Source organism: Drepanopeziza brunnea (genome assembly GCF_022702325.1).
Source record: "Drepanopeziza brunnea f. sp. 'multigermtubi' strain 214-2 chromosome Unknown ctg9, whole genome shotgun sequence".
Classification (NCBI taxonomy): domain Eukaryota; kingdom Fungi; phylum Ascomycota; class Leotiomycetes; order Helotiales; family Drepanopezizaceae; genus Drepanopeziza; species Drepanopeziza brunnea.
Window position 1 is genome coordinate 437,848 of NW_027094072.1, and position 27,471 is coordinate 465,318.

General features: G+C 50.9%; 11 protein-coding genes across 11 annotated transcripts; 5 read left to right on the top strand and 6 right to left on the bottom strand.

Moving 5' to 3' along the window:
• Positions 1-526: 526 nt before the first annotated feature.
• Positions 527-3,348, top strand: L3040_005536 (uncharacterized protein; the record flags this gene model as incomplete). Its single annotated transcript, XM_007295873.1, has 3 exons — positions 527-1,304; positions 1,507-2,466; positions 2,525-3,348. The coding sequence occupies 3 exons, from the start codon at positions 527-529 to the stop codon at positions 3,346-3,348; spliced, it is 2,562 nt and encodes an 853-aa protein (XP_007295935.1).
• A 272-nt stretch (positions 3,349-3,620) lies between these two features.
• On the bottom strand, positions 3,621-4,641 carry L3040_005537 (uncharacterized protein; the record flags this gene model as incomplete). Its single annotated transcript, XM_007295872.1, has 2 exons — positions 3,621-3,801; positions 3,863-4,641. 2 exons carry the CDS (start codon positions 4,639-4,641, stop codon positions 3,621-3,623), a joined length of 960 nt encoding a protein of 319 aa, XP_007295934.1.
• Positions 4,642-5,179: 538 nt separating this feature from the next.
• L3040_005538 (uncharacterized protein) lies at positions 5,180-7,262 on the top strand (the record flags this gene model as incomplete). The annotated part of the gene is made up of 8 exons (XM_007295871.1): positions 5,180-5,390; positions 5,445-5,710; positions 5,942-5,963; positions 6,026-6,078; positions 6,126-6,290; positions 6,342-6,550; positions 6,598-7,189; positions 7,239-7,262. The coding sequence occupies 8 exons, from the start codon at positions 5,180-5,182 to the stop codon at positions 7,260-7,262; spliced, it is 1,542 nt and encodes a 513-aa protein (XP_007295933.1).
• Positions 7,263-7,384: 122 nt separating this feature from the next.
• Positions 7,385-8,068, bottom strand: L3040_005539 (uncharacterized protein; the record flags this gene model as incomplete). The annotated part of the gene is made up of 3 exons (XM_007295870.1): positions 7,385-7,703; positions 7,755-7,881; positions 7,969-8,068. 3 exons carry the CDS (start codon positions 8,066-8,068, stop codon positions 7,385-7,387), a joined length of 546 nt encoding a protein of 181 aa, XP_007295932.1.
• A 183-nt stretch (positions 8,069-8,251) lies between these two features.
• On the top strand, positions 8,252-9,573 carry L3040_005540 (uncharacterized protein; the record flags this gene model as incomplete). Its single annotated transcript, XM_007295869.2, has 4 exons — positions 8,252-8,325; positions 8,375-9,322; positions 9,368-9,378; positions 9,458-9,573. 4 exons carry the CDS (start codon positions 8,252-8,254, stop codon positions 9,571-9,573), a joined length of 1,149 nt encoding a protein of 382 aa, XP_007295931.2.
• A 2,436-nt stretch (positions 9,574-12,009) lies between these two features.
• On the bottom strand, positions 12,010-16,901 carry L3040_005541 (uncharacterized protein; the record flags this gene model as incomplete). The annotated part of the gene is made up of 6 exons (XM_007295867.2): positions 12,010-12,565; positions 12,658-12,695; positions 12,756-12,769; positions 13,469-13,777; positions 13,835-16,135; positions 16,253-16,901. The coding sequence occupies 6 exons, from the start codon at positions 16,899-16,901 to the stop codon at positions 12,010-12,012; spliced, it is 3,867 nt and encodes a 1,288-aa protein (XP_007295929.2).
• A 1,414-nt stretch (positions 16,902-18,315) lies between these two features.
• On the bottom strand, positions 18,316-21,605 carry L3040_005542 (uncharacterized protein; the record flags this gene model as incomplete). The annotated part of the gene is made up of 2 exons (XM_007295866.1): positions 18,316-18,496; positions 18,547-21,605. 2 exons carry the CDS (start codon positions 21,603-21,605, stop codon positions 18,316-18,318), a joined length of 3,240 nt encoding a protein of 1,079 aa, XP_007295928.1.
• A 143-nt stretch (positions 21,606-21,748) lies between these two features.
• L3040_005543 (uncharacterized protein) lies at positions 21,749-22,202 on the top strand (the record flags this gene model as incomplete). Its single annotated transcript, XM_007295865.2, has 4 exons — positions 21,749-21,785; positions 21,847-21,854; positions 21,909-22,104; positions 22,156-22,202. The coding sequence occupies 4 exons, from the start codon at positions 21,749-21,751 to the stop codon at positions 22,200-22,202; spliced, it is 288 nt and encodes a 95-aa protein (XP_007295927.2).
• A 272-nt stretch (positions 22,203-22,474) lies between these two features.
• On the bottom strand, positions 22,475-23,489 carry L3040_005544 (uncharacterized protein; the record flags this gene model as incomplete). Its single annotated transcript, XM_007295864.1, has 4 exons — positions 22,475-22,731; positions 22,798-22,859; positions 22,911-23,090; positions 23,164-23,489. The coding sequence occupies 4 exons, from the start codon at positions 23,487-23,489 to the stop codon at positions 22,475-22,477; spliced, it is 825 nt and encodes a 274-aa protein (XP_007295926.1).
• Positions 23,490-24,650: 1,161 nt separating this feature from the next.
• On the top strand, positions 24,651-25,127 carry L3040_005545 (uncharacterized protein; the record flags this gene model as incomplete). Its single annotated transcript, XM_007295863.1, has 2 exons — positions 24,651-24,741; positions 24,808-25,127. 2 exons carry the CDS (start codon positions 24,651-24,653, stop codon positions 25,125-25,127), a joined length of 411 nt encoding a protein of 136 aa, XP_007295925.1.
• A 409-nt stretch (positions 25,128-25,536) lies between these two features.
• Positions 25,537-27,284, bottom strand: L3040_005546 (uncharacterized protein; the record flags this gene model as incomplete). The annotated part of the gene is made up of 6 exons (XM_066154549.1): positions 25,537-26,373; positions 26,430-26,767; positions 26,820-26,883; positions 26,933-26,945; positions 27,006-27,097; positions 27,162-27,284. 6 exons carry the CDS (start codon positions 27,282-27,284, stop codon positions 25,537-25,539), a joined length of 1,467 nt encoding a protein of 488 aa, XP_066011404.1.
• Positions 27,285-27,471: the final 187 nt, after the last annotated feature.

Below are 27,471 nucleotides of genomic sequence, written 5' to 3' on the forward strand. Positions count from 1 at the left end.
TGGATTGAAAAGTAGGAATAGTTCCTCTGGAGGTTTCTTTTTTTCTTTTTTGAAGGTGCAAGCATGGATCTACGGATACTCTTCGTCGACTGCCAAGCCTTCTCGGCCGGATCGCTCCCCCCGAACTCACCCCACCCCTGTTGGTTGTATTGGTTGATTGTATCTGTCGAGATCTGAGTAATAAGCACGAATGTTCTCCCAGATGTATCAAAGTAGGTGCTGGTGGTGGTCCCTAGAGCCCAGCCAGTCCACATACGAATACCCAACTCAGTCGTCCTTACTTGAAGATCAGTGACTGAGTGTTCCTGAAACTCTATTTGACGACAAGTAAGATAGACTCAGCCCCAAGTCTACGAATGCTCCGCGTTATCTTCAACAACAACCAGCTTCCTTCCTGCTCGTTCGTTTAACACCACTACCACCATCACCAGATACCTAACAAGAACCTCACAACTCCACGAGGGCGCTGGCGTCAACCGACAACATCTCGAAAACCCTAGAACCTTACACACATCTAATCTCAACAATGTCCGACAGTCCTTCTTCGCCTTTGCTAGGCAGCCCCAAGCAGCCGAGCACGAACCACTCTCAAGAACCGCTCGAGAACACACCTCTGCTCCTAAGAACTGACAGCGCTCCTCGATATGATGGAGCATCAATCCATGAGCCGAGTGGAGTTGCATCTCCTGCCGCGAGATCCTTGCGCTCGGTACAGAATGGCGGATCGCTGAAGTCGAAGGATAACCGTCGATGGCCCACCCTGGTTGCCATCCTCTGTTTAGGCGTACTCGCCATTATCATCATCCTGGGTGCCTTCTTCGCTCCAGCTATAGCCGTGGAATACGCTAAAGAGGCTATGGTTATCGAGCCTACGAATCTATCTGTAGACTCATTCACGGCCAGTGGCGTGAGAGCCCGAGTGCGAGCCAACTTCCGCTTGGATGCTTCGAAGGTTGGAAATAAAAATGTTAGAAACATGGGACGTTTTGGAACCTGGATCGCTCGCGCGGTGGAGAGCAAGCTCTCCAAGGTTGAGGTCTATCTTCCCGAATATGGAAACGTTCTTCTCGGCACAGCCGCTGTTCCTCCCGTCCTGGTTGATATCCGAAACGGACAGACTACTGAGATCGACTTCCTCGCCGATCTGGAACCTGGAGATATCGAGGGTATTCGGCAGGTTGCCAATGACTGGCTAGAAGGTCGTTTGGGGGAGATTCGGGTGTTGGGGAAAGCTACACTCAGCTTGAAATCTGGGATTTTCTCGCTTGGATCTCAATCCATTTCGGAGTCGATGGTTTTTGAAGGTCAATCTCTCTACCGATCATTTGCATCCCTGTACTTTGGAGAGAAGACTCTGGCATGAGTGATAGTTTGGATCAAAATCTCACCCGACCATTTCGGTATTCAAGTCTACTCTAATAAGTTTATTGGAAACCAACAGTCTAAAACTCTTCTCAGATCCGAATGCTAGCACTGTCAGTCGGTACTTCGCTAACACTTACTCAGGCAACGACCTTCCGGCCATTCCTCAGTATAAAATTACCCGTCTCAACTTTCGTGAGGTACCCGTTCCCACTAGCGGTCATCGTGGTATGGCGGCGGATGTTTCATTGTCTCTGGCAAACACCTACCCTATCAAGCTTTCTATACCCCCTCTTGGGTTTGACATTCTTGTCCAGAGCTGCGATGCGGATGATGACTACATTCGGCTGGCTGACGCCACAACTGGAACGATCGATGCGGAGCCATACTCAGACGTAGCTGTCAATATTGGGGGAATCATTCGCGATCTTCCTAAGACTTTGGTCCAAAATTGTCCGCATTCCCATGACTCGCCTCTCGATCTTTTGCTTGATAATTACGTTCATGGAAATGATACTACCATTTTCGTCCGAGGCTCGAACGCCCCGGATTCCAACACGCCTGACTGGATCACCAAGATCATTTCAAGTATTACAGTCCCAGTGCCGTTTCCTGGCCATAGCCTCGACAAGGTTATCAAGGAATTCTCTCTCACCGATACCAAGTTCTTCCTTCCTGATTCTTACGCGGACCCTGGATCAGATGAAGCCAACCCTCAGATTTCGGGCAGTATTGTCGTCACTGCTGGACTGCCCAAGGAAATGAACTTTCGAGTCAACGTCACTAGGGTTCGGGCCAGTGCCGAAGTTTTCTTCAAAGGAAAGAAGCTAGGCGACCTCAACCTGCACAGGTGGCAGAATGCACGTTCAGAGCGGGTTGAGCCAAAGAAAGGAGAGGATGCTGCCCTGGTGATCAAAGCTCGAATCGAGAAGGCGCCTCTCTACGTTACAGACGATGACGTCCTGACAGACATCCTCATGTCGCTTTTGGTTGGCAGCCGAGTTGAGCTCAAGGTAGAAGCACTCGTCGATGTTGAGGTGTCTACAGTTCTTGGGGAACTTGTCATCAAGAAACTTCCTGCCGAAGGAGTTGTTCCCGTAAAACGTTAGGAAACCGTTTTAATTAGTCAGGTCGACCGCACCGAAAGCTGACGAGGTTCTAGCGATCTCTGAAGGCGGCGACTACAAGAAACTCATGCCCCAGGTTGGTGACCTACGGGTCTTGAGCACGAGCAAGACATCCTTGAATTTGCAAGCCAAAGTCAATTTTACGAACCCGAGCGAGTACAGCGCTCAGATTCCATACATAAACATACATATCCTTTGTAACGGTTCTATAATCGGCGATGCCACAGCGCGCAACATAGTGGTCAGACCGGGCAACAATACGGATCTTGTAGTACAGGCTACCTGGGACCCATCCAGATTTGGCGGCAAAATAGCAGCGAGCATCGCACGAGAATTGATGTCGCAGTACATCTCGGGTTTCAATACGACATTGACCTTCCAGACTCACGAAGGTTCCATCCCACACCAGCCCGAGCTTGGCACAGCTCTAAGCAAATTCAACGTCACTGTGCCGACTCCGAGATTGGCCACAAACGGACCCGATAGCGACAAGCCCCATTTCATTGACGATGCGACCTTTCACTTGTTCACTTCAACCGCGACGTTCACTCTAATTTCCCCACTAAGATACAGCACTATGTTCATCGAAAGCATCAATGCAACCGCTTTCTACAACCATACCGATCCAGTTGGTCACATCCTTTACGACCTACCTTTCGAGGTACCTCCCGGGCCTAGCTTAACGCCTAAACTTCCAGTCGATTGGTCGTTTGGTTCGGTAGGATATGAAGCATTGAAGAAAGCTTTGGGTGGGACATTGGAATTAGACGCGAAAGGAAATGTTGAAATAAAGCTTGGGCAATGGCGGCAGTCAGTTTGGTATGTTGGCTCGGGCATAGGGGCACGTGTCACCTTCTGAAGGCTAGTTTGGCAATGAGTAATGGGGACGGTGGAGGGTCAATGTCTAGACGGCAATTTCCCGCAGGCGCACAGGACTGGGATAAGACAGGCGTTTGAGAACCGGCGTAATTCGGTCAGTGTAAGTACATAGAAGCAGATTTTTCTGAATCCTCCCTCCAGCTTTCGCTGGGCAAAGTACCACATGCCAGAGCGTTTTGATTTGCAGAAAAGATGACCCCAACTACATATGTCAGAACCACTTGTATCCACTTGAGTAGGGCAATTTCTAGTTTATCCTGGGGGAAGAGTGCTAGCGTCCACGACCTCCTCAGCGTCCTTGACCGACTCGCTTTCGTCCGGGCCGTAAAGCGGAGAGCGGGGAAGGGCCATGAGACCGGTGCGACCGGATTCGAGGACACCGAAGGGAGAGATGAGTTTCATGTAGGAGTCAATACGGGATGGTTTTGCTGAGCTGTAACTTGTGTGTCAGTGCCAAGTAATCCTGTAACAAAGAATAGTATGAGCAAACTTACACCTCGACGATACAGCTATTGGTGCTGATATCCAGAACTTTACCACCAAATTGATGTGTGAAGTAGGTGATGGACTTCAAGTGCTCGTGCTTCAGTCTCAACGCCTGACTCAGAGCCAGCTTGCTGGGGTGGAAGTCGTTCGACTGCGAGCGTCGGGCCCACTCCTCGCCCTGGACTTCCTCCTCGCCGCTTGTGAGCTCTCTGTGATGAGCCATCAGCTCCTCGAAGTACTCGGGGCCCAGGATGTTTATCTTCGCCAGTAGCAGCTCCCTCTGCACCAGCGGCGCAGTGGTGTAATCCAGCACCGCCCATACAGGCACCAGATCCTCTAGCTGGCGGCGGGCCTGCTCAACTACACCGTCGTGGCCGGAGAGCACGATGGTCATGCGCGAGAGGTCCTCGACTTCGGTGGAGCAGACGACCAGGGAGTCGATGTTGAAACCGCGGGCGGCGAGGATGCCAGATACGCGGGACAGGACTCCGGGCTCGTTCTGGACGAGGCAGTTCAGGATGTGACGTTTGGGGGGCGCTACGGACGGCGTAGGAGTTTCGTAAAGGATGTTGGAGACGGCTGCTTGGGCGGACCAAGAGGGCGCTGCGTCGGGGGTCGGGAGGGGGGAGATGCGGCGGTGGAGGGCTTTGTATGCGAGAGCTGAGGTTGAGGAGGCTGTTGACTCAGCGCGCAGGTGTTGGAGTGGAGCGAGGCATGATGCGGTGAGTATTCTGGGGGGGCGAATTGCTCGGGCTGAGAGCACGAAGAGGGCTTTTCTGGAAGCCATCTTGGGAGTTGAGGGCCGTCGATGGCGAGGAGAGAAAATATTTGGTTTGCCCCAAGGTTGTCTTTCCAATTGGAAATAGAAGACGAGCTCCAGGGCGGGGAGGTCAGCTTTTGTAGAGCTAAAGCTCGGTTCAAGAACCCTTGTCTCTCGCTATCAGACCAGAGATATGTGAAGAGACCAAGAGACTTTTTCACTAGCGCTCTCAACGTACAGAGGCATGGATCTTGATTCGGTCGGGGGAGAATACGCTTTGAATGAACTGTAAATTCACTCTTTACGTAGTATATACCACTCCGGAAGTTGAGTGGGTGAGGTGAAGCTAGTCCAAGCCGAGCTTAGTAAGGTCGAGCTAAGTGTCTCCACTTAAATTTCAAACCCCAGGTAACAGTCTCAGCCTCATCTCAACTGAACAATCCTCCCCCAAGTTTTATGCGCCTTTCCGATCATCAAAATCCATCATCGTTCATCACCGTCCACAATCGGTCACCACCACCACCATCCACAATCGATCAACCCTCGGGCGGATCTATCACCGACGATGGATGACACAGAGAGACGTACGGCGAAGCGCTCGCGGTTCGACCAGAAGGAGCCGGAGCACAAGCGAGCCTCGAGATTCGATAGGCGATCGCGTTCTCCTCCAGCAGTCAAGCACGAGTCGCGACGCAGCAGAAGCCCTGTTGGAAGACCTTCAGGCAGTCCCGTTCCCGAGGTGAAGAGAAGTTCTGTGGATCCAGCGGCGGCAGCAGGTATAAGAGAAGCCCCAGGTATTTCGTGCAATTTGTGCTAACCGTTCCTTCCAGCTGCGGCGGCTGCCAGAATCAATGCCCAGCTCCAAGCCAAGAAGGGTATTCAACATGTTGACGTTCCTCCTATTCGGTCAACAATGAGCCCTGCTGGTGGAAAGTCTGCTTCTCCAGGTGCTTCGGGATCAGGATCGGGCTCAGGCAACAGCGCAGCCTTAGTCAACGGTGAGATGTATATTGCAGATGGCGACTACATTCGAGATATCGAGGTCAACGACCTGCGCAACCGCTATACACTGACCAAAGGTGCTACTCAAAAGATGGTAAATACTCCTTGTGTTAATATTTCACTGATACATCAGGCTCTTCTTCACCTCGCTATGGCAAGCTTGCAACAGATAGAATCCTCTCCTCCAGTTTCTTTTTCACCAGTTTCTTGTGCTACGAGCACCACACTTTTGTATTGGGGAATCTCAAGCTTACCTTAAAGCCCGAACAGCTATTACTACAAACCCCTCATTGGCACCTGCTGACATCCGCTGCGTGACATTTAGATTAAAGATGAGACCGGAGCTGGTACGCTACAATTACCTGTTATCTTAACATTTCATGGATTGTTCTCATGTTGACTTTTTAAGATGTCACTACCCGCGGAAACTACTACCCCGATAAGAGCATGGCCACTGCTGCTGTAGGTATCCTCTCGTATTATTCAGAAACTATACTCACAGTGCACAGAATCCGCCTCTCTACCTTCACGTGACGAGCACGTCCAAGCAAGGCCTCGAGCAAGCTGTCCAGAAGATCGAAGAGCTAATGCAGCAGGAACTTCCTAACTTGGTTGATGAGCGCAGATTCCGTCGACGAGAGCCAGAACAAGTAGAGAAAGATGAGTTTGGTAGAGTAAGTACCAACCAAATCTGTGATAAAGAGTTATCTGCTTACTCGGAGTAGCGCAAATGGCCTGAAGAGAAGATCCCCATTGACTTTGAACCAATCCCAGGCTTCAATCTTCGTGCTCAAGTGGTTGGTCCTGCTGGTGCCTATGTGAAGCACATCCAACAAGAAACCCGCTGCCGCGTTCAGATCAAGGGACGTGGCTCTGCATTCATGGAGTATGGAACAGGTCAAGAGAGTGAGGAGACGATGTATCTTCATGTTGCGTAAGTGATCGTTTGAACAGCTTGCATGCCCATACTGACTATAACAGAGGCCCCGATCCTAATGAAGTCCAGAAGGCTAAGGAACTTTGCGAAGACTTGCTGAAGAATGTTAGAGAGCAGTACGAAGAATTCAAGAGCCGCCCTCAACCTTCTCGTGGTTATGGTGGTAACACAGGTTATGGAGGCGAGCGTGGCTACGGAGATCGTGCACCAGACAGATCAAACTCGTATGGAGACCGCTCCAACTCCTACAATGGTGGCGGCCATTCCGGCGGTGGCTATGGTGGAGGTTATAACAATTCACCTGCACCGCAATCCAACAGCGCTATGAGTCCGACAACCACGTCAGCACCTGGTGCTGGCAGTCCTACCGCAACAGCCGATTATGCAGCTCAGTACGCCCAGTACTACGCTGCTCAAGGCCAAGGAGGTGCCGACCCATATGCTGCTTACGGTGGATACGCAGCGTATGTTCAGTACTACCAAGCATACATGGCACAGGCAGCCGCTGCTCAACAGCAAGGTGCCCCTGGCGCCCCTGGTTCTGCTCCCGGTGCTCCGGGCTCAGCTCCCCCTCCACCACCATCCGAGGCTCCACCACCACCGCCGCCATCAGGCCCTGCCCCAGGTTACAACTCTGTAAGTCGGGCAAAACTGAGCACCCTCTTGGCTGTACTGACTACCTTAGGTCCCTCCCCCACCTGGAATGTGAACTGAGAAGCCTACTGCACTTTGCAATGCTTTGGTAAGGGCTAAGGGTACATGACTGCAGGATACCTCATTCCATAGAAATCATGCCGCGACCCACTCACAGAATTAGGTGCAGACGCAAGATCAACCAATCAAGTCAATTATATTCATGACATCTGCCCAGTCTTCTGTCTGTGGCTCTATCTCCTCTTCGTCCTTATCCTTAAATGTGAGTCTTTGACCATAGGAAATACACAGCTCTTCTCCGGCCTTGATATCTCGAAGTGCAATGTAGGTTACGAGAAGGTTTTTTATGTCTCGCTCCCAGCCGACATTTTGATGGAGGGTTGAGTGGTTGAACATGCTTCCGAGACCAAGGATGACAGCCTGCGTAGTCGATGGTGATTTTGAAGGCGTATCATGGTCGTTCATCTTAGCTGCAGAAGTAGTGTGTGGCCAGTTGCTGCAATGGTTAATTAGCCCGAGTTCCTTTCCCACACTAAGTGATACAAACTATGTGTAATTGAACAACATGGTGTTTTTAATGTGTTTCTCGTTTTCCACCGGATCCAAAACAAGCACTGGGGAGACATCGAGGACCGTTCGTCCTGGAATATCTTTACTGGCGAATACCCCTCGTCCTGTGGCCCAATTCTTTAGCGTGCGAGCCCAAAAGTGGCTCTGAGAGGCAGCAAACCGAGCAGTCGAAGAGCATATATAGCCCTTACCTTTTGGGGTATCCATGACCAGAATGAGCCCTTCTGACCTCGTCAATGGGAAACCTTCCGGCTTCTTGTCTCCCTTGCCTGCATCTTCCAGATTAGCCATTGTAAATATACCGTTGCCCGGTGCGGAAGAGGTTCTGTTCCGTTCATGAGAATCGTTTTTTCTTTGGGCGGTCTGGAGTTGCAGAACGGAGCTCTACTAATAACCCGGACCTCACTTGGTTACATGTTCAGGCAATACAGCTTCACTCTTCTCACTGCCTATGTATTGAGACTCGAGAGAAAAATGTCACACCAGCGTAGGGGCTCAATCGTGGACGGCGTCAAAGAACCACACGCAGTATCCCTCAAAGTCCTGCGGTAAAAATCCAGTTCCCAATTCAACACAGCTCTCTAATCACACATCTAGACTGTCCCGACCGTCCCTCTCAGTCCAACATCCCCTCCCAACACCTTTGCCCTCCTCAAATTCCTCGCATCTCAGCTCTCCCGCGCCCTCTGCGTCCCTAGCCTACCCCTCCTCCAAACCGGACCCATTCATCCTCTCGCCCCTCCTCACCCTCCCACCTGCCTTCGGCTCCGCATACGTAGGCGAGACGTTTTCCTGCACACTGTGCGCCAACAATGAGATCCTCGCTGGCTCCAGCAGCGCAGGAAAGGTTATCACCAACGTGCGGATCGAGGCTGAGATGAAGATCCCGAGCTCGAGCGTGCCCATACCACTGGTCCTAGGCCCAGAAGCAAGCTCGAAGCTCGAAACCGACGAAGTGGAAGAAGGAGAGAGAGACCCAGAGAAAGTTCTAGAGAAGGATCACCAGGGATCAGATCTCGAGCCGGGGAAGAGCCTCCAGAAAATCGTCGGCTTCGATTTGAAGGAGGAGGGCAGTCACGTCCTGGCTGTCACGGTCACGTACTCTGAGACGACGCCGACGAGCGGGCGGATACGCACGTTTAGGAAGCTCTACCAGTTCGTGTGTAAATCCTGCATGGTAGTGCGCACCAAGACGGGCGTGTTGCCCTCAGGCGAGAAGGAGGGCAGAAAATGGGCGTTGGAGGCTCAGCTTGAGAATTGTGGGGAGGAGACCATCACGCTAGATGTGGTGATCCTGGAGACGAAAGAGGGCTTCAAGGGTCAGGGTTTGAATTGGGAGGTTGGGGAGGAAATGGAGCGCCCGGTGTTGATGCCGGGGGATGTGCAACAGGTGTGCTTTCTTGTGGAGGAGGTGTTGGGTGTGGGAGGGGAGGTAGTTGAACCTGTAGATGGGAAGTTGATCTTTGGGATCTTGAGTCTGGGGTGGAGGGGCACAATGGGAAATCGGGGCTTTTTGAGCACGGGGGCTTTAGGAGCGAGGCTTAAGTGAAAGGCGATCGTGTGAGCAGGCTGCTCGTATGGTGCACGAAGACTGTTGCGTGGTACGTAACGCTGCTGCACTGCTCGGCGCTCTGTGACCGAAACTTCACATTAATCAGGATCTGATCTTGATAATTCCAGAACGGTCGCTCAAGCATTCGCTTAAGCGTCCGTTGTTACTGGCCGGCGGCAACACTCCCTCACTGCGCCCGCTGAGCAGCTCCAGCGTCGAGAAACGGCAAGCGCGATATCATTAGCTGCCCTCATCGGCCGGCTACTACATGCCTCAATCTGGCAAACGAGGAAACGCTCTCAGGATGGCAAGGTAGACCTGGTTCCAAGGCACCTGGGCACGGCAACATCAAAGAGAGTTAGCTGATCGGCCAAAACGTTATTGTTCCTAGAACTCACGCCAAGAAAAGAAAAAATAAAAAACTAGGCCATACTAAATTTAGGAGAATGTCCCAGGTGATTCTGGAGAATATACATCGTCGTATAACGGGAGGCCTGTGCCTAAAACTAGCAACACAAATACTACCTTTTCCAACCCACGCCCCTCCCCACAGGGTCCCGGCACGTTGGTACTTGGCTGCTACCTTGTCTTTGTCGGATGTATAAATGCGACTCCTTATAACATATCATGAAATTATTTTCGCTGTTCGGGCAGGTTCCCACCTTCTATCTTGATTTGGGGGTGGCGAGGAAAAAAGGGGCGCGGACGCAAGCTTTCTCGCCTAATAGCCGAGATGTTTGTTATTGTGCCAGATCACAAATAGGGATACCCACTATGATTCACGGCTGTCGATCTGAAGCCACCATAGCATTAGCAAATGAGTTAAAGAATTGATATTATAAATTACACAGGTAATCAGATTAGAACGGGCTTGAGTAAGAGTTTTCATGGAATTTACAAGCTAAAACTAGCCAGGCTAATCCTGCCTGCTTCTTTGTGAATATCTAGGTAACTCCTTTGCTATCGTAGCATATGGAGGCTAGTCTGCGTTATTATGAGGATTTTAGATAAGGAATACTTCTTTTATTCGCTTATCGAGGTCCTCAGGCCTAAAGCTATCAGCGATACCGTGAGTGACGCCCGTTACCATGATACCATACCATACTCCTTTTAGTCAACGATGATATCATCGTCCACTCAAGTCCGTCTCGCCGCGCTCGATTAAAAATACATGACTATGCCCCAAACAAACACGTACGTACGGTTTAGTCCTGAATCTAATAAAGGCCTCCTTCAGTCCTTCCTTCTTCCTTCTCCTCACCTCACCTCACCACACCCTCATAATCTACTTACCACTCACAAGCAAACAAGTCCGTCCAGTCCAGTCCCTGAACTAATTCCAGTAAGCAACTAGTGCCAGCAGAACCAGTAGGATCTCCCTTCCAAAAAAATCCTCGAATACTTACTTTACTTCGCTGCCGAGATTCCTCCATAGTACTGTACTGTCCTGTACTGTATTGTACGATGAAAACCAAAATACTCACTTCTCTCCTCAAGGGATGAATACCACTACCCACTACCGATACATACCATAGATGCTCGCAGCCAAGCAAATCTCATTTCTCGAGACTCTGACTGTAGTAGCTTACCGATGTAAGGATGATGGGATGTCCTGTCCTGAGGCCGTGGCTACAAAATAAAAATACAAATACAGATACAAATACAGATACCAATACAGATACAAATACAAATACAAATACATCTATACATTATAGCTTTGTAATTCGCTCGAGTGTTATTTCGCCATGTACTTTTCTTCTTTTTTTCATCTTGTCCTTACGGAAAAAAGAAGAAAAAAGAAGAAAAAAGAAGAAAAAAGAAGAAAAAAGAAGAAAAAAGAAGAAAAAAGAAGAAAAAAGAAGAAAAAAGAAAAAGGAATTTTTTTTTAAAAAAAGAGCCGCTCCTTCCCATTTGGCATGATCCTCTTTCTTCCTTGGCCTCTCTCACACATTTCCCTTCCGCTACGAACTCAAGCTCATAAATATATATATATATTATAGAGAAAAAAAATTAAGAAAGCCACCCGCGAGATCCGAGCTATGCCTCGCTGGCAGCAAGTCCTTGCAAGTACCTATCGACGGGCTCTCCGCCCGGTCGCTATTTTTCCGCGGGGTTCATTTAGTAACGGGCATAGTAAGAAGTACCTAGTCGATAGAAGAGGAACAAAAAGTTGCCGTCCAGTGAAAAGAACTCTAGATATCGACGGCCTGTCCTGATCCCGATCCCGATCCCGAACACCCGATGGTTACTTACCTTCCGCTGTATTGATCGGTAGAGCTAGCTCACGCTCCGTCGACGTCTCGGCCGTGAGACCGGAATTTCGAAAATGGATGGCCACTCTCAACAGCACATGAGATCACATCACGCAGAGGCTGCGCAGCAGACAAGCACCATAAGTAGCACGCGCATAGCTGCGAACGCAGGGTTATCAGAACGTCTGTGTCATTTATTCCAGAGCCAAAGCCCAATGAAGTGCGGCAGGAAAATCAGTAACCCAGTGCAGACAGAGGGAGAGAGAGAGAGAGAGAGTAGAGTGACCACCATCCAGACATTTCAACTCCCCCCCCCTCTCCATTCCCACCGAGAAAAAAGCGGGCCAGATCATCCCCCCAAGCAACCCAGCACGTACGAGCGAGCCCTCCCCCCTCTCTCAAGTACTACTCCTGGTGACCACGACTAGCTAGCCCTGGCGCGCCTCCTCCAGTCTATTCTCCAGTTCCTCCTCCAGCTCTCTCGCAATGACCTGCAACTTCTCGCCAGCATCGATGATGCTCGCACACACCGCAGCCATATCATCGTACATCTCCTGACTCGCATGTCTGACCTCGCTCATCAAGCACCGCAACTTGAAGCCCTCCTGCGACTCGCCCGGGAAGGGGAACGCGCATTCGGCACACTCGGCACAGTGGTAAGCGATTGCCTCGTTGTCGACGGCAGTGGTGTCCTGGGTGGTCTCGGCAGCTTGGATGGTGTTGTCGTCGTCCGCGCTGGTTGGGTTGATCTCGCTGGCGGTGCTGTCGTCGGCAGAAGTGGTGGGTGAGTATCGGGCGGTGGTGTTACGGTCATCGGCGGCAGCGACTCCTCCAATTTGATCAGCGCCGAGCGAGCCCAGGTTGTTCATGCTGAGCGAGCCTGGATTGCTCGTGGAGGGGTCGTACATGGCGCCACCCGGAACTCGAGGAGTCATAGTCGCGACGCGGGTGCTGGATACTTGTGCCATGCTGCCCTGACCGATGCTATTATTATGGCCGAGGGTTAGTCAATCGCGAAGTTGTATCGTCGGAGGAAAGATGGGAGGGAGGTGCTGTGATAGTCGGGAAGTCTTTACTTCTGGTTGTTGATACTCATCTTGAATCTTCTTGTTCTCTGGACGTAGAAGTTAGTATCTACTCTCTTGAGAAATGATCTTGAAAAGGCCGTTCTTACCTGATCGCTGGAGACTAAGATTGGAGATCGAAACGTTGTTGACAAGTCGCTAGGTGGAGACGAAAACAAAGTCGTTTCGTTGACAACTACTAGTTTCCCTTTTCGAAGTTCTCGTCAGGCGGCCAATCAAGAAAAGCACCTACCGGTCTTCATTCCAAGCAAACAAATTCACCTATAGGCCGCCCACCACTGAGTTTAAGAGATTCGGATTTTGTACAAGCTTGCCCCTCTGCGACCCGACTGCACAAAGAGGCTGTCTCCACCGCGAAGTCACCCCCCCCCCCCCCCCCCCCCCATCTCTCTCTCTCTCTCTCTCTCTCTGACAACCCAAAGTCTCCACCAGCACAATCCCCCATCGCCGTAGGACGGCTGGCTCTACGCATGTTGGCATGCGTCTGGTGCGAATCCAACCAAGCAGGAAAAACCAATCAAATCAAGCTAAAGACACGCTCCCTCCATGCCGAGTCTATGATTGCCCAAATCCGGCCCAAGGAACCAAGAAAATCATATATGTACTCCATCTACACCAGTTCGCACGCTTTTTTGAGGGTCCCACGTCGCTATATTATTACATCTTGCTGCTTCTGTCGTCGCTGTCGTTAATTTCGCTTCGTCTCCCTGTATTTCATCTGACAATGTCCTTCATAGTTCCAATCGTACTCCCCCGCTACTTCCCAGGAGACTTGGTACAGCCTTCCGTCCGACTCTTTTACCGGGCATGTCCATTCTCGGCACTCCTTGGATGACTCTTGGCTCACGCATCAATGCCACGTCTAGCTGTGCCGGGATGCGAGATACCACAGTCTTATAGTCACCAGGGAACTTCGCGCTGGGTGTTGGCACAGCGGCACTTCTCCAGAGATGGTCGGAAGTGTCATCGAGGAATGATTCCGACTTTGAGCCCTTCGAGAAGAAAGTTGTGCGACCTCGAGATTTTTTCGCCATAATGATGCTATCGAAGAGTTGGATGCTAGGGGAGCTTGCGGCTGTGGTTTCGCGCTCGTGGATAAATTCATTGAATCCTATGACAGTGTTAGAAAACGGAGAACACTAGATAGGATAGTGCGGGTGTGGCTTACCTTGCGTCTGCTTCAGCATAGCTATGTACTCCTGCTGTTCATGTGGTAAGCTCCTCAGGAATCCATCCATGTCGAAACCATATATCTGCCCGCGGCTCTTTTGTTCCTTTGTCGGTCGGTTCAAGTATTTTCTGTATGTGTAGAACAAGCTAGAAAAGCATCTAACGAATGCAGCACGGACACGATCAGGATTAAATGCCGAGGGGCAGACCAAAGATACATGACCTAGGCAGCGGCCGTGAGATGTTGTGCTACAGCTACTGCATTTGTAGATACCATCGCCGTCTGGTTTGTCTTCACATATGTCACAAACTGAAGAGGTGTCGTTTCGTTGCCATACAAGGTAATGACCCTCTACCCAGACTGTAGAATCCGTGTTTCGAACCGGCTGCATCAGCATGTTGGGCATGATTGTAGACGCCGCCAGCGTTGAAGCCGCATACGTGGATGGTGCATATCCGTAACTTGACTTTGCATCTCCCAGCGACAAGGCCGAGGTAGAAAGACTTGACGAGTGTCCACTGCTAAACGGGACACTTGGTCTCCGAAGTGTTGGCTGTCGGTCGACTCCAAAGGACGAGCTTCGTCTCGAAATCGCATCGAAATGCCCTGACCTCTTCTCTCTCAATGTAGCCGTCAGAGCAAATCCCGAGTCGTTTCGGGAAACTGGAGTTGTAGGCAGAGGCGGAAAATTTTGGGAAACCGGTGACACGGAATTTGCAGGACTCGTCTTGTTTGATCGGCTTGTTGTAGGTCTTTCGACTCTGCTATGATCGTTCTTCGATTGCAAAAATGCGTTGAATACCGAGGTCCTCCTGGTAGCACCTGGTTCGGGTTCCCCAAATATTGCCGAGCTCTGACTGACGTACTTGCCGAGACAACTCGGCGCGGCATATTGGGTGTAGATCGCCTCGTTCTCGGAAGAAAAGGCATCGTATGGGAACGTCTCGATAGCGTAAGGTGGAGGCCCAGTCGGTACACCGCATCTGTTGTGGTGGGGAGCTGCAAGCTGGAGTAGCGAAATCAACTTTCGGCGTTGCTGTTTAGGTAGAGGGGTGGGCTGCCCTGATGCTTCGATGATATCCTCATCCAGATCGACCAGGACGAAGTCATCCTCCGGTAATTCGATGTTCTCATATCGTCGCTCAATGCCTACTATGTAGGGGCACGGGGCTTCCAGAGCAGAGATCAACCTGGCTGGCAGAACAGGTATGAAAATGCTTGCCCACTTCATCGGGTAAAGCAGACTCGCCAACGCCTTACTTGCAAGATGCAACATGGCTGTGTGTGACGACAGAAATATGATTCTCGATTCCGAAAGCGCGTATTCAAAAAGCGCCACAATGTGTGGGATACTGAGGGATCTGAACAGAGCGTAGAGATCGGTATTCCGGGAATCAGGTAGCTCATTTGCTGCTTCCTTTCGGGCAAACATCCGTAACTCCCTCACTGCAAGCTCGACCTGGGTTTTGGACGAGATTGGACTCAGTGCTTCGGTGCACAGGTTGACAACGTACCTTTCCAAGGGCTGCCAACGGCCAACCTTGGGAGAGCTCGGTGGAACTCTGAGAACGGCCCCATCAGTCATTGGAACAACCACGGCTCTCAGCCACTCTTTCCAGAAACTGGTCAAAGTAGCATCCCGGCCCAAGATGCCGTAGGCCCTCGGTATCCAAAGTCCCGTCTCCCCGTCAGTCAATCCATCAATCTTGGCAGCGGCACCGTGTCTAACCGGTCGTAGCATATCAGTCATCAGACTAATCTTCTCTTCTACCGCACTGATCTCCTCCTCCAACTCTTCTCTAGCCGGGGAACCAGACGCGGCGCTCGGCAATCGGGCCAGTAACTGCGATAGGTTGGCTCTCTCAGAAGCAAGTCTTTCCCCCAGGCTCGCAGCCAACTCTCGCTCCTCGTTCGTCATGTGGCTCTGTCTCCATTGCTCACATCTTCTCTCGACGTTCTCCGCAGCATCGGGGTTGAGTGCCATCCATACAATGACAGTGATACCATAGATCTTGGAATTGTCGTCGCCAGTCATTGCAAATCCATGCCATGTCGACCGAGGTCTCTCGTCCGCAGACACTATGTTGATATCGTTTGGGAATGCGAACATTGGTACGTAATCTGGAAATCTGCCCCTCCGCTCTAGCTCGTCTGTAGCACTCTTCGGTGGATATCTGTCAAGCAGGACCGGCTCGAATCGGCGCTTCAGGGGGTGCATCTCGGGATCTGCATTGAGAGGTTCAGGGGGTGGAATGACCGAGTTGTAATTACTCAATCGCTTCGAAGTCCGTACTGAAGCTGTGGAGGTGTCAGCAGGTGTCCAGTGAGCTTCGCAGCAAAGAAGAACGAAGTCAATAATATGCTTGTATTCTCCTGTCTTCGCTGTCTCCCATGGGAGAAAGCACTTGAACTCACAACTTCTCTGAATTATCGAGGGCTGTCTCTTTGCACTGCTCATATCCCTAAAACTGATCCTTCTCCGGATACTGCCTCCAACGCTTCTTAGAGGGCTTTTCTTCACGAGTCCCGGGCTTCCCCCATTTGTCTCAGTGTCCGTAGCCATGCTATTCCTGATCCTATCTGCTCTCGGAACTGTCATGGGCGGACGTTTGTGCACAGGCGCCCCCGCGCTGAAGCTCAAATCATCCAAGAAGTCCCCTCTCTCATGCGCAAACTTGATCAGCGCCTTATCAAAGTCGAAGTCTCCTAGTACGCTATCCCGATTGTTGCCATTGCCGTTCAGTCCTGGCTGCGTCGGCGCTTTGATTGTGACACTGCTCCTGTTGCTGTCCGTATTCCCAGTTTCCTCGAGGCTCTGGATCGAGTTCCGTACATCGCTTGACCCTCTCCCCAACCTGTTCCATGAATTGTTGCGGGAATGGAGGGCAGTGGCTCTGGGGGGAGGGGAGGAGGGTGTGTTTCCAGCTTCGCCGTCTTCCTCTATTGTTGAGTCGAATGTTGGTGAAAGGGGGGGTCCGAAGCCAACAACATGATCATCGTAGGAAATGGATTCGATGCCTGCGATCCAGAAATAATCTGCCAGCGGAACGGATGAAGGATCCATGGCCTTTAAAGACCTGCTGATCGAGGTTGCAGGCCTGCCTGCCTTTCGTGAGGGATTGTGTCTTTAGGTCATTGAAAGGTTTGTAGTGCAACTCTCACCAGACAAATTGTGTCGACTGTGTGAGTGTTACTGTTACCGTTACGGTGAATCGATCGAGCGAGAGACACGTTGTTCACGGACGGGAGCGTCAACGGCAGCGGTAGTGGTAACGGTAGCGGTAGCGGTAGCGGTAGCGGTCAAGGTAGCGGTAGCGGTAGCGGTAGCGGTCGCGGTCATGGACTATACTTAACCAAGTCAAGTGGGGGAGGTCGGTAACGGGGTATGGAGAGGGAGATGCTCGTCCCAAAGGGTCCGTGGTGAATCTGACAGGGCAGCCCGACGACTAGTCACTTTGTCGCTCGGTGTCTCAGCTTGGAGGATCGGACGACGGGATTGACAGGTTTAAGGTACGAGGTAAGTAAGAAAGTGAAAAATGACGAGGATACCAAAGTACGGAATAAGGATGCAGAGCGAAAGTGAAAGAGGATTGTTGGATTCTATAGGTCCGAGGGACAGAATAACGTTGGATAGCTCGTACTTTTCACTCCGTACTTGCAATGCGACGACTAGATCTGTAGGCAGGATTCTAATTGCTTTTCAATGACCTTCTTTTAGTCGTACTATTTAGTCATACTGTCTATTATAGTACTCCGTATAGCCATTTGTAATCCTCTTGAAAATTGATACATTAGTCTCTGCGGCTCCGGCTCCTGGCAGCAGCAGCAGCAGCAATACCGGTAGCAGCTCCCACCAGCACTCAACCACCGAGCGCCATGTTTCAGATCTAAGTACGCAAGCGTCGGCCCTTTTGGCCCCTTAGCCCCTTATTTTAGTACCTTACCCGCAGCCATACGTACCGTACCGTACCGGACCGCGGCTCATCGCATCGCGACGCGCGAAAAAAAAAAATGGATCACCCGTAGAATAGGGGTGCATAAGGAGTAATTCTGATTCAGACGAAGCTTTATACTGTACTGCTACTTGTAATATTAATAACCTTCATCATTCTCTGATACCAGGGACTCGTCACACGTAACATGCTGATCGACCGTGGATTTGTGACAAGATCTCGCGTAGGCCATATTACTTTAATTCAGACCCATGCTTCAAGTACATGCAGGTCCACTGACAAGAGAACAGCGACAAGTTTTCATCTGATGCTCATTTCATCTGGTGCTCAAACGCTATAGAATCTATGCGGAGGTTTTCGCACACCCGGAGAAAAGCAAAAACGACGATCAAAAAAAGCCATGACCTCCTCCCCTGGTATGCAAGCGTAAACTCCATTGCTCCAACCATGCATTATCTTTCCGTTTGCCCAACACCGATATTAATCCGATAGAAATGGACAGAGGCTTCGGGCGTAGTGTCGGACTTACAAGTACAAACTCTGAGCAGCGACAATATCTCTCCGGATCTTGGTGAGAGCTTCCTCGAACTTCGCAGACAACTCATCGGAACCCATTACCTTGGCGGCTTGTGCCATCTGCCTGAGCAACTCTTCGAGACGGCGGAACAAGCGGATCAAAGAGCCTTCGTAGACCTCTGTCATTTTGCTGCCCATTTCGTTAGTATCACCTCGGCGAGAAGAGAAGGGGTAACTTACCAGATCTGCGCAAAAGACTTCCCCTCTGCCCAGCAAAGAACAACCTCCATGAGTTCCCATTTGAAGCTCTCAATGTACTCCTTTTCGTTGACTTTTAGCTTGCTCTCCTGGCTCACCTTAGCGATGACCTTGGCCTGGCTCTGGATTTCTCTATAATGTTTCGCCAAGTCCTCCCTAAGTGGCTCAGCTCGACTCTTCTCTTCAAAGATGAAGCAGGAGAGTACTGCGGCGCAAACCTCGGGACTTAACTCGTTGAAGAAGCGATTGAACAACAGCTCAGAGAGCAAAAGCTCGTGGCCGTCACCCGTTGAAGATATCTCACAAGCCACACGAGCCTTGAGTTCAACAACTTCCTGATCGTTGATGAAACCAAGACGACGAAGTACACGCTTTCGCGACTTCAACTCGTCTAATTGCATAATGCTCAGGGCAGAGGTGATATTTTTCTTCATGTCTTTGATCTTTGTCCCGTAAGCTAATTTGGCAATATACTGGTTGTAAACCTCGGGGAGACGAGGAGAGTTGTGGAGAGGGTTCGAGAGCAGCTTGGACTCAAGGACCTCGATCTTGCGCAACAATTTCTTGAAAGAGTCATCCGTAATGCCCATGTTCTCAATGGGATCGAGGACCGCAATCCCATCTGGAAATCGGCGCTTGACTTCATCCAAGGCCTTGCGCACCGAATTCCGATCACCAGAAGATTTAAGATCCTTTGGCAAGAAGAGGCGGACATGACCAATTGCCTCGATACATGAGAGCAGAACCGGGACAACTTCCATCTTTCCAGGGTCGCCGTTCGTGGGGGGCTGGATTCCGGGTGGGAGCGCAGATAGGCTCTGTGTACCTCCTGTTGACGAGTCACTGGAGACCAGGAGTAAAACGTTGAGCATGTGCGATTCTTGCGGTTTGACCTCGGCCTGGTCTTGTCCTTTGACAGCTCTGATGGGATTGAAACTGACAACTGCACCCCAACCAAAGTCATGGTCTTGGAATTTGATGTGTACAATGCGTCCAGCCTGCATGAATTGCAAACAGTAATTAGGGTGATTGATGACATCGCGCATGTCTTTGGAATACGAATCGAGCTGTTGTCGGAGGTCGTAGTATTCCTTGATAGTAGATTCATCCGCAATTTCAAGATTGTCTCGCTCCTGTTGGATTGCTACTAGCTCCCTCTCCAGCCCTGCCACGCTGGAACTGTTTTGAAATTGATAGAAACAGTGCTCTAGCATGAACTCCGGAGATATGCCCTCCACTCTGATCAAGTTAAGAATCATGTTGTAGCCGAGGTAGAAAGCAGAATTCAGCTTATCTTGTTCCCCTCTGACAATCTGTTTGGCTGTTGCTGGCTCCATCTTGTCGTTGATCATCATGATGACAATACCTCTAGCATCAAGACCTCTTCGTCCTGCTCGTCCGGACATCTGTACGAATTCAGAAGGTGTCAAGTATCGCATGCTGGTACCGTCAAATTTCTCGACGCTAGTGAAGACAACCGTTTTTGCAGGCATATTCAGTCCAATAGAAAATGTCTCCGTTGCGAAGAGCACCTTGATCAAATTTTCCTGGAACAGGATTTCGATGGTCTCCTTCAGAATCGGAAGCAGTCCAGAGTGATGAACACCGATGCCACGACGAAGGAGAGGCAGAATGTGTTGAATCTGAGGCAGACTCTTATCCTCCTCCGATAAAGACTCGATAGCACTATTGAAGACCTTCGTGACCACTAACTTCTCTGCTTCATCGTTGAAGGCCAGTGAGCTCATCTTCAGCGCATATGCCTCACACTCACGTTTGCTGAAACTGAAGACAATTACAGGATTGTAATGCTTCACCATGATCATGCGCACAATCTTATAGATGTCGTTTTTGTCGTCATTGACACCACCCTTATTCGTCTTCTTGTTCTTGCCCTTGCCTTTTTGCTTGGCATTGATATCTGCTGGATCTGCTCCCTTCTGATCCTCGATGGTTGCCATGGCCTTTTGGAAGTTGTCCTCCCGGAAGTTGCCCTTCTCGTCAACAATCAAATGAATACCATCAGCACCAGCAGGGAAAAAGTAATGTTGTAGTGGCGTAGGTCGGAAATCTGTATAGACAATGTGGCAAGGTTGTTGATGGGTCTTGGTGATCCATTCTGCAAACTGCATGGAGTTTGGAATGGTAGCCGATAGGAAGACATATCTGACCTTGTCTGGCAGCAGAATGATTGTCTCTTCCCATACCACACCACGGGCCTTGTCTCTCATGTAATGAATTTCGTCAAAGATAACCCATTGAACCTCCCGCATGATTTCGGAGCCTCGGTACAGCATAGATCTTAGAATTTCTGTCGTCATAACCAAGCAAGTTGCTGTAGGATTGATAGTGACATCCCCAGTCATAAGTCCGACATCTCCAAAGTCTGCCGCAAAGTCTCGGTATTTTTGATTGCTCAATGCCTTGATCGGGCTCGTGTAGATGACTCTTTGGTTGTTCTTCAGACTCTGCGCAATCGCATACTCTGCAACCACGGTCTTTCCCGCACTAGTATGCGCCGATACAAGCACACTCTCCCCACGCTCTATCGAAGCAATAGCAACCTTCTGGAAAGGGTCTAATTCGAAGGGCCATGTCCGGGCGGGGTGTTCGGGCGCCTTGTGCTGTGATATCGGAACGTAATCGTAATCTGGAGGAAGGGAAACCTGATGCTGAATATTGTGCTGGATGACCAGAGCTCCGTCGTCGCTGGCCTGTAGACCAGCTGAAGCAGCAACTTCCCTTGATTGCTCAGTTTGAAAAGCATCAGTAACAACAGGCTCTGATTCTTCTTCTCTCCGACGTCTCTTGTTGTCCTTCTTCTCTACCAGCGAACGGGTCTCTTCCTCGTCTTCTGCTACCGGGTCGGCTTCTCCAATCTCTGTGTCCACATCCTTATCATTCGTAGTCTTCTTCACCCCCCCAGTCGCAGTTCTCTTCTTTGATCTATCCTTCTTGTCCTTTTTTGCCTTCTTGGGTCGTTCGGGGACTGCTGCGCCGGCAGTCGTGTCGTCGAAGACGTCAAAGAGGTCGTCGTCCATCTTACCCAGAATACTGGTCACTTTGGTGTAATTCTATGGGAATCTCATTGACATCCGACAGCCAGTCGCAAAAACTTGAAGTTCTCAGGTCGAAGGCGGCAGAACCGAATCAGCAAGAAATATTTTGGGGCAGATTTTACGCGATGGCCCGTGCCCTCTTCTTAGCGCAATTGGGCTCATGTCCTCTTCAATTAGAACGGCCCTCTTCCACCATCTTCAAACAACCTATACCGCCTTCAAGTCTTCAAGGTAATGCCTCTGCAGGTTCCATTGGTGTGCTACAGACTGATATCCTTCATACAGATGCTTTCCCGAGCAGCAATCCGCGTCACTTCGTCCCCGACATCTATGGTCGCCTCCCGCCGGGCATTCTCTACCACCCGCGCCCAGCTGTCATCCCCATACCACTACCCCGAGGGCCCAAGATCGAACATCCCATTCAACCCATTGACAAGATTCTTCGCCTTTAGATACTGGACATTCATGGCTGTTGGATTCGGTAATCTTACTAGAGTCGTGGCAAAGAGGGCGAGGGCTAATTCCTTCACAGGCACTCCTTTCGGAATCGCAGTCTGGCAGACATACAAGAACCAGTAGAGGGGATGGAATTGTGTGAAGGGCGGGGCACTGTATGTTTATAAAGCTAGCATGGGTCAATCGGGATACTTGGGAATCGATTGTTGAAGACCTCTTCCGTGATGCCGCTTCTATGCCTAAATTGTGTGACTGCATGCATATGCTATTGGGCACTACGGTTGGCGGGGTACTGAATATGTCACGCAATTCAGAAGGGGAGACTATGGGTTGAAGTATGCGCATTTGATATTCCCGATCCCTCACGGAACGCCTTCAAAGATGCCCCAATGCCCTCACATTTTGACTCTTGTATCAAAGATATGTCGATCCATAGCCTTGAAGTCAAAGCACCCCTCAAAGTCGTTTTTGATTGCCACAAGTTGATCCATTCCCTTCTTCATCTGCTGTGGGTTGTCCCCTTTGGCTACCAATATGCTTGCCGTTAGAATCCATTTGTTCTCCGCGTCGAAGGGCGTCAGTGTATTGAAAGCAGGCAATGTGGCGCGGATAGGACCTGCTGGCTCGGTAGGAAACAGCAAGTAGCGAGTCACTGGGTGGTTGGGAGATCAGCAAACATAGATTCTTGTTGTGTCGGGAGTGTTTTCTCGCGACCTACACTCAAAGAGAATATCTCCATTCACAGACATGTATTTTTCTTGGATTATCTCCCGGACACATCTGTCAGATGTAAGCTTCTATGGCCTACAAGCGGATAACAGACACACATACGTGTGTTGCAGTTTCTTCATAATCGTGCAAAGACCCTGCTGGTTATCTATATTGACTACCAACCGGCTGTTGACGGGCCGGGTCAATCCAGGATCAGGAAGACGGCTGTTTACTGGCTTGGCAGCTGTTGGCTCGGGCAGGTCATTCCAACGGAGGGTTCCAAATCTTTGGTCAAGGAGTCTATTAATATTAGAAATTGGCCTGAACGTTGCGAGAACTTCCCTCGTCTGAAATAGATGGATAGAGTACCCACTGTGATCCTTCTTGGGGGACTTGCGCGTCGCCTGAATTCTCCGTCCGGCCGAACTCGTCTTGATCGATCTCATAGGAGACATTCAGAATGTAGGATTGTCGGGACAATTGATCGGAGAGGCTTCTCCAGGACACGAATTTTTGCGGCGGCTGCTGCTTGATCAAATTGGGATCGATCGGCTTGGGGGCTCGAGTGAGAGGCCCTTGGAAAGACAATAACCGGGTGAAGACATGTCTAGGGCATGAGGAGCAATAGCCTTGCAATATGCGTAGGGTAAGGTCTAAATCTTCGTTAATCACATGGGTTGTGACGAAGAGCTCATGCATGGTGAGTTGATCTGATCGGAATATGTAAGTAATGAAACGGCATGCTGTATACTCTGGATATATAGCGAGGAGGAGTTGACGAGGATAGGTCATGTGATTTCAAGTTTAGGACCCTGGGAGATCGCAAGCGAATGGGCATTCCTTCCCCTTTGGCTCCGTGTACAGAGTATACACAACTTCAGAGTAGCAAATGAACAGTTTGTTAATCAATTGCTCCAGTCACCTTCCTCGGGAGCCATGCTACCTCTGCATCCTTTTCAGTCTTTTCGAAATAGCGGCCTTGATCCTGGACTTCGAACTGCAGGCTTGGTGAATGTACTAGCTGGGGGATGTCTCTTCTCGAATCTATTTAGAGCGAACGTCAGGTTCTTGGATATGATCCTGAACACTAGCAGATTAGGTAGTTGTATCCAAGTATGTGGATTATGCATGTGTATTATGTAATTGACTGGTCTCAATATGGTCCCATCAGTCACAGCCAGGTTCTCTACGGAGGACCTGAAGGTCGAAGGCTACCGGTACCTTATGCTGCGGTACGGTACCAGTAGGTACTTATCGAGCCTCCTCGGACCTCGAGTCCCTGACTCATTGTTCGAGGAGACAACACGTGCAAGAACCGAGGCTATCACACACACGCGCTGAAGCTACTACAGTACTAGATACCCTGCAAGCGCTTAGGGTATTCGCAGGCCGGCCGAAACCGGGCATCATCGGGTTGGGTCTGCGTTCGATTTGTCTAGACTCCGTACCGTATTCCAACACGTCAGAGCGAAAAGTGCACCACCTCCTTCTCCGTATCTTTCCGGATCAAGAACACAAGAAGCCGAAGAAGAATACCGATAACAATCAGGCAGTGCCACGTCAAAACATTCGACCCCCCATTCTACAACCACTCCGTACTCCGTACTCCGTACATCAATTCGCCAAGCAGAGAAAGGGAGATCCGCATTCTTGATATAAGGAAGGTTCTTAAAGATAACGACCACCAATATCTCTAGCGCGGCCCGCCCTGTCTGGCACCAACAAAACGCACAGCTCCTCCCTCGCCAGTGGGATCTCAGAATCAGCTGCCAGCATCCGTCTGAGCTTTTCTGTCCAGAGACCTCCTGTCCAGAGACCTGTCAAGAACCCGGTCCGGTCCAGAGACCCGTTCTCGAAAAGATGTTCGCAGCAACAAAGTGTGTGCGGGCCGCTGCTGCACAAGCCGAGAGACAGCCTTCAATCAAGTTCCTTGGGAAGCGGTCGATTCCTGGTAAAGATCTTCTCTCTCTCCCATCCCCAGCCAAACAACTCTCAGATCTGACATGGAATTCTCCAGCTTCCGTCGACCACACCCCCCGCGCCCATCCAGCCTCCCCTACTCACGAGCTCCCCGCCGACTTCGTGTCCGCGCAAAAGTCCTCCTCGGCCTCCTTCTCCTCCTACAGGCAGCAGGCCCAGCAACACGGGCCTCTCGGCCGCACAAAGGCTTCCGACGGCACCTTGGGCTCGATGTCGGGACAATCGCTCGGTCCCGTCACTCCCGCCAAGGGGGAGTTCTTCGACCGCAGCGAGTTGCCCGCGAGGTTCAGAAGACAGCCTATCGATATATCTGAGATCGACGCCATTGAGACCGGGGGAGCGAGCTTGGCAGCTTAGGAGCTTGTGAAGATGGTGGGATAATCGCTTGCAAATAGAAATGGAGGGGGGAAGGGGCCGGCCAAAAAAAAAGTATACCCTACGACGCGGGACAAGAGAACTGCGTCTCTACTTCTACGACGGGATGTGATGAGCACACCGGGTTATGTTGCTACGAAGGACCCCGGTTACTTTGATAGAGGGGAAGAATTTGGGATCGCGTGTCTGTTGGGCTTTAGGGAGCTACTTCCCGAGGCATCGTTTAGGGGCCAGTCTGTGGCAGGATTCGCAGCTGGTAGATAAGCTACTAAATTCCATCTCCCATACACCAGACCAAGCTTACTTGCCAATTTCGAGAGTATCGGGCTCTGATAGTCGAGATATCCCTTCCAATTCTGTAACGTAGACAGCTAACCGCGGTAGCTCATTCTTAGTACCCTCGAAGAGCTTTCGGTCTCCTGATCCTCACCCCTGACTTGGTCTCCAAGGCACCAGTCTCCAAATCCCACTTAGATCCCAGCATCTCAAAGATACCCACCTGCACGCGAGCCATGTAACTCCGCTCCTTCCTCAACGCATCCATAAAATCCTTCTCCATTCCTGTCTTCTGAGTTTCCGTCTTCTCCATTCCCATTCTCTCCTTCGCAAACGACAGCGCGAACATCCACGCAGCCAGCTGCGCAACGGCATTAGACTCGTCATCCAGTACGACCAGGAACGTCTTGCGCTGCTCGTCATACCAGATGAGGTACTGCTCCTCCTGAAAGATGTCGAGCAGCTCTCTTAGCCGACTCGTGGGGGAACTCGTACTGCCCGTCACCTCGTTGGATCTGCTAAGGCAGTCGAGGACGTCCTGCAGCTTCACGCCTAGCCGACAGTAACCCAGGACCTGCTGCCCATTCCAGCGCAGCACGCCATCGCGCTCAAACACGCGTTCCTTCAACTGGACTTCCTCTGGAGTGAGACAGGTGATGCCGTCTGGTAGAGCGGGTGGCCCAACAACGCCTGTGCGAGGGGCCGGTCGTCGGTTCCGGTCGTCCAAGTCCGAGAGCTGCTGTAAGATGTTGGAGAGGACGAGGTTAGCGCGTTGTCGGTTGAGGGTCTGCATGCAGACGGCTCTGACGGCGAGGTAGTTGGTGCCGAGATGGGTCGCGAGGAGAAGGATCAGAGCGATCCAGGTGATGGTCTTGGATGTGATGTAGGAGACTACCACGCTCCCAGCAAGCATGCCGAGGAGGGAGATGACTGTTTCTTGGCTGGAGTCTTTCTGTTTGCCTTTATCAGACTTGAGGTTTGGTTGCTGATGGGATGGAGTATACTCACAGCGTTTAGCTCCCCCAGATTCCCCTGGGTAGCGAAATGCGCGCTCAGCGACGCCTTCGAACTACCAGCCGTGACACCGCACATAGACCTCAGCACGCTCGACAGACTCAACAGTGCAACCCGTGAAGCCTTTGGCAGAGCAGGTGAGAGACAGTCCAAGATCATAGCGGCGTCGTTAAAGATGTCGGCTGCAAGTCGGTACATCTTACATTCGGGTTCGAGAGCGGTGCCGAGACGGTGGGCGAAGACGATGGTAGCTATACGGCCCATGCTCTGTTGCAGAACCGAGAGGAGGAGGGCGGCTGTTGGGGAGGCGTGGGAGTCGCCGACGCCGATTCCTGGGATTATTGGGTAAGATGGTTGGGCTTCTTTGGGACAGGGGAGGCTTGCCCTCTAGTACGGCTCTCGAGGACAGCATCCCAGCTATGGAGCTTGAGAACGCTTGTAGAGAGTCCTTCTGAGATCAGCTCTGACTGAGTCCATGGCTTATTTGCAGCTCTTACATATATCTGATATCTGGAATCAACCATCAGCCAACGCTCCAAAAACACTCAGGGGCATTTAATTTGAATGTACTCCAAATAATCCTCCGTGACACTATTCGGATACCCGGCAGGTAAGAAAGCATCGAGCACGCTCCGCGCATAGCCATTCACGTTCTTGGGAATCTACATCGCCATCAGTTCTATCAAGTCTTCCCATCTTGCAGGTTTGTGATAATGCGCAACTCACAACCACATCGATCCTCTCCCCCTTGTCGCCCGTCGAGCTCTTGATATACGTTGCAACGAGGTTTTTGGCTTGGTCAACCTCCTCGATCTCAACCATCGATTCTGAGAGCGGTTTCTGGGCCATTCTGAGGTGGTCTCTGGTTTTCTCTCATTCTCTGGGGTCAATTGGTGTGGTGCCGGGGGAAGAAGACGTTAAGTACATTGAAGGGAGGCATCGCTTCTGGGCGAAGCGAGACCTTAATTCGACATTGTATGTATGAGAGGGCTTGAGCCACAAAGGGTCATTTATCATTGGCTGTATGCTCTGCATG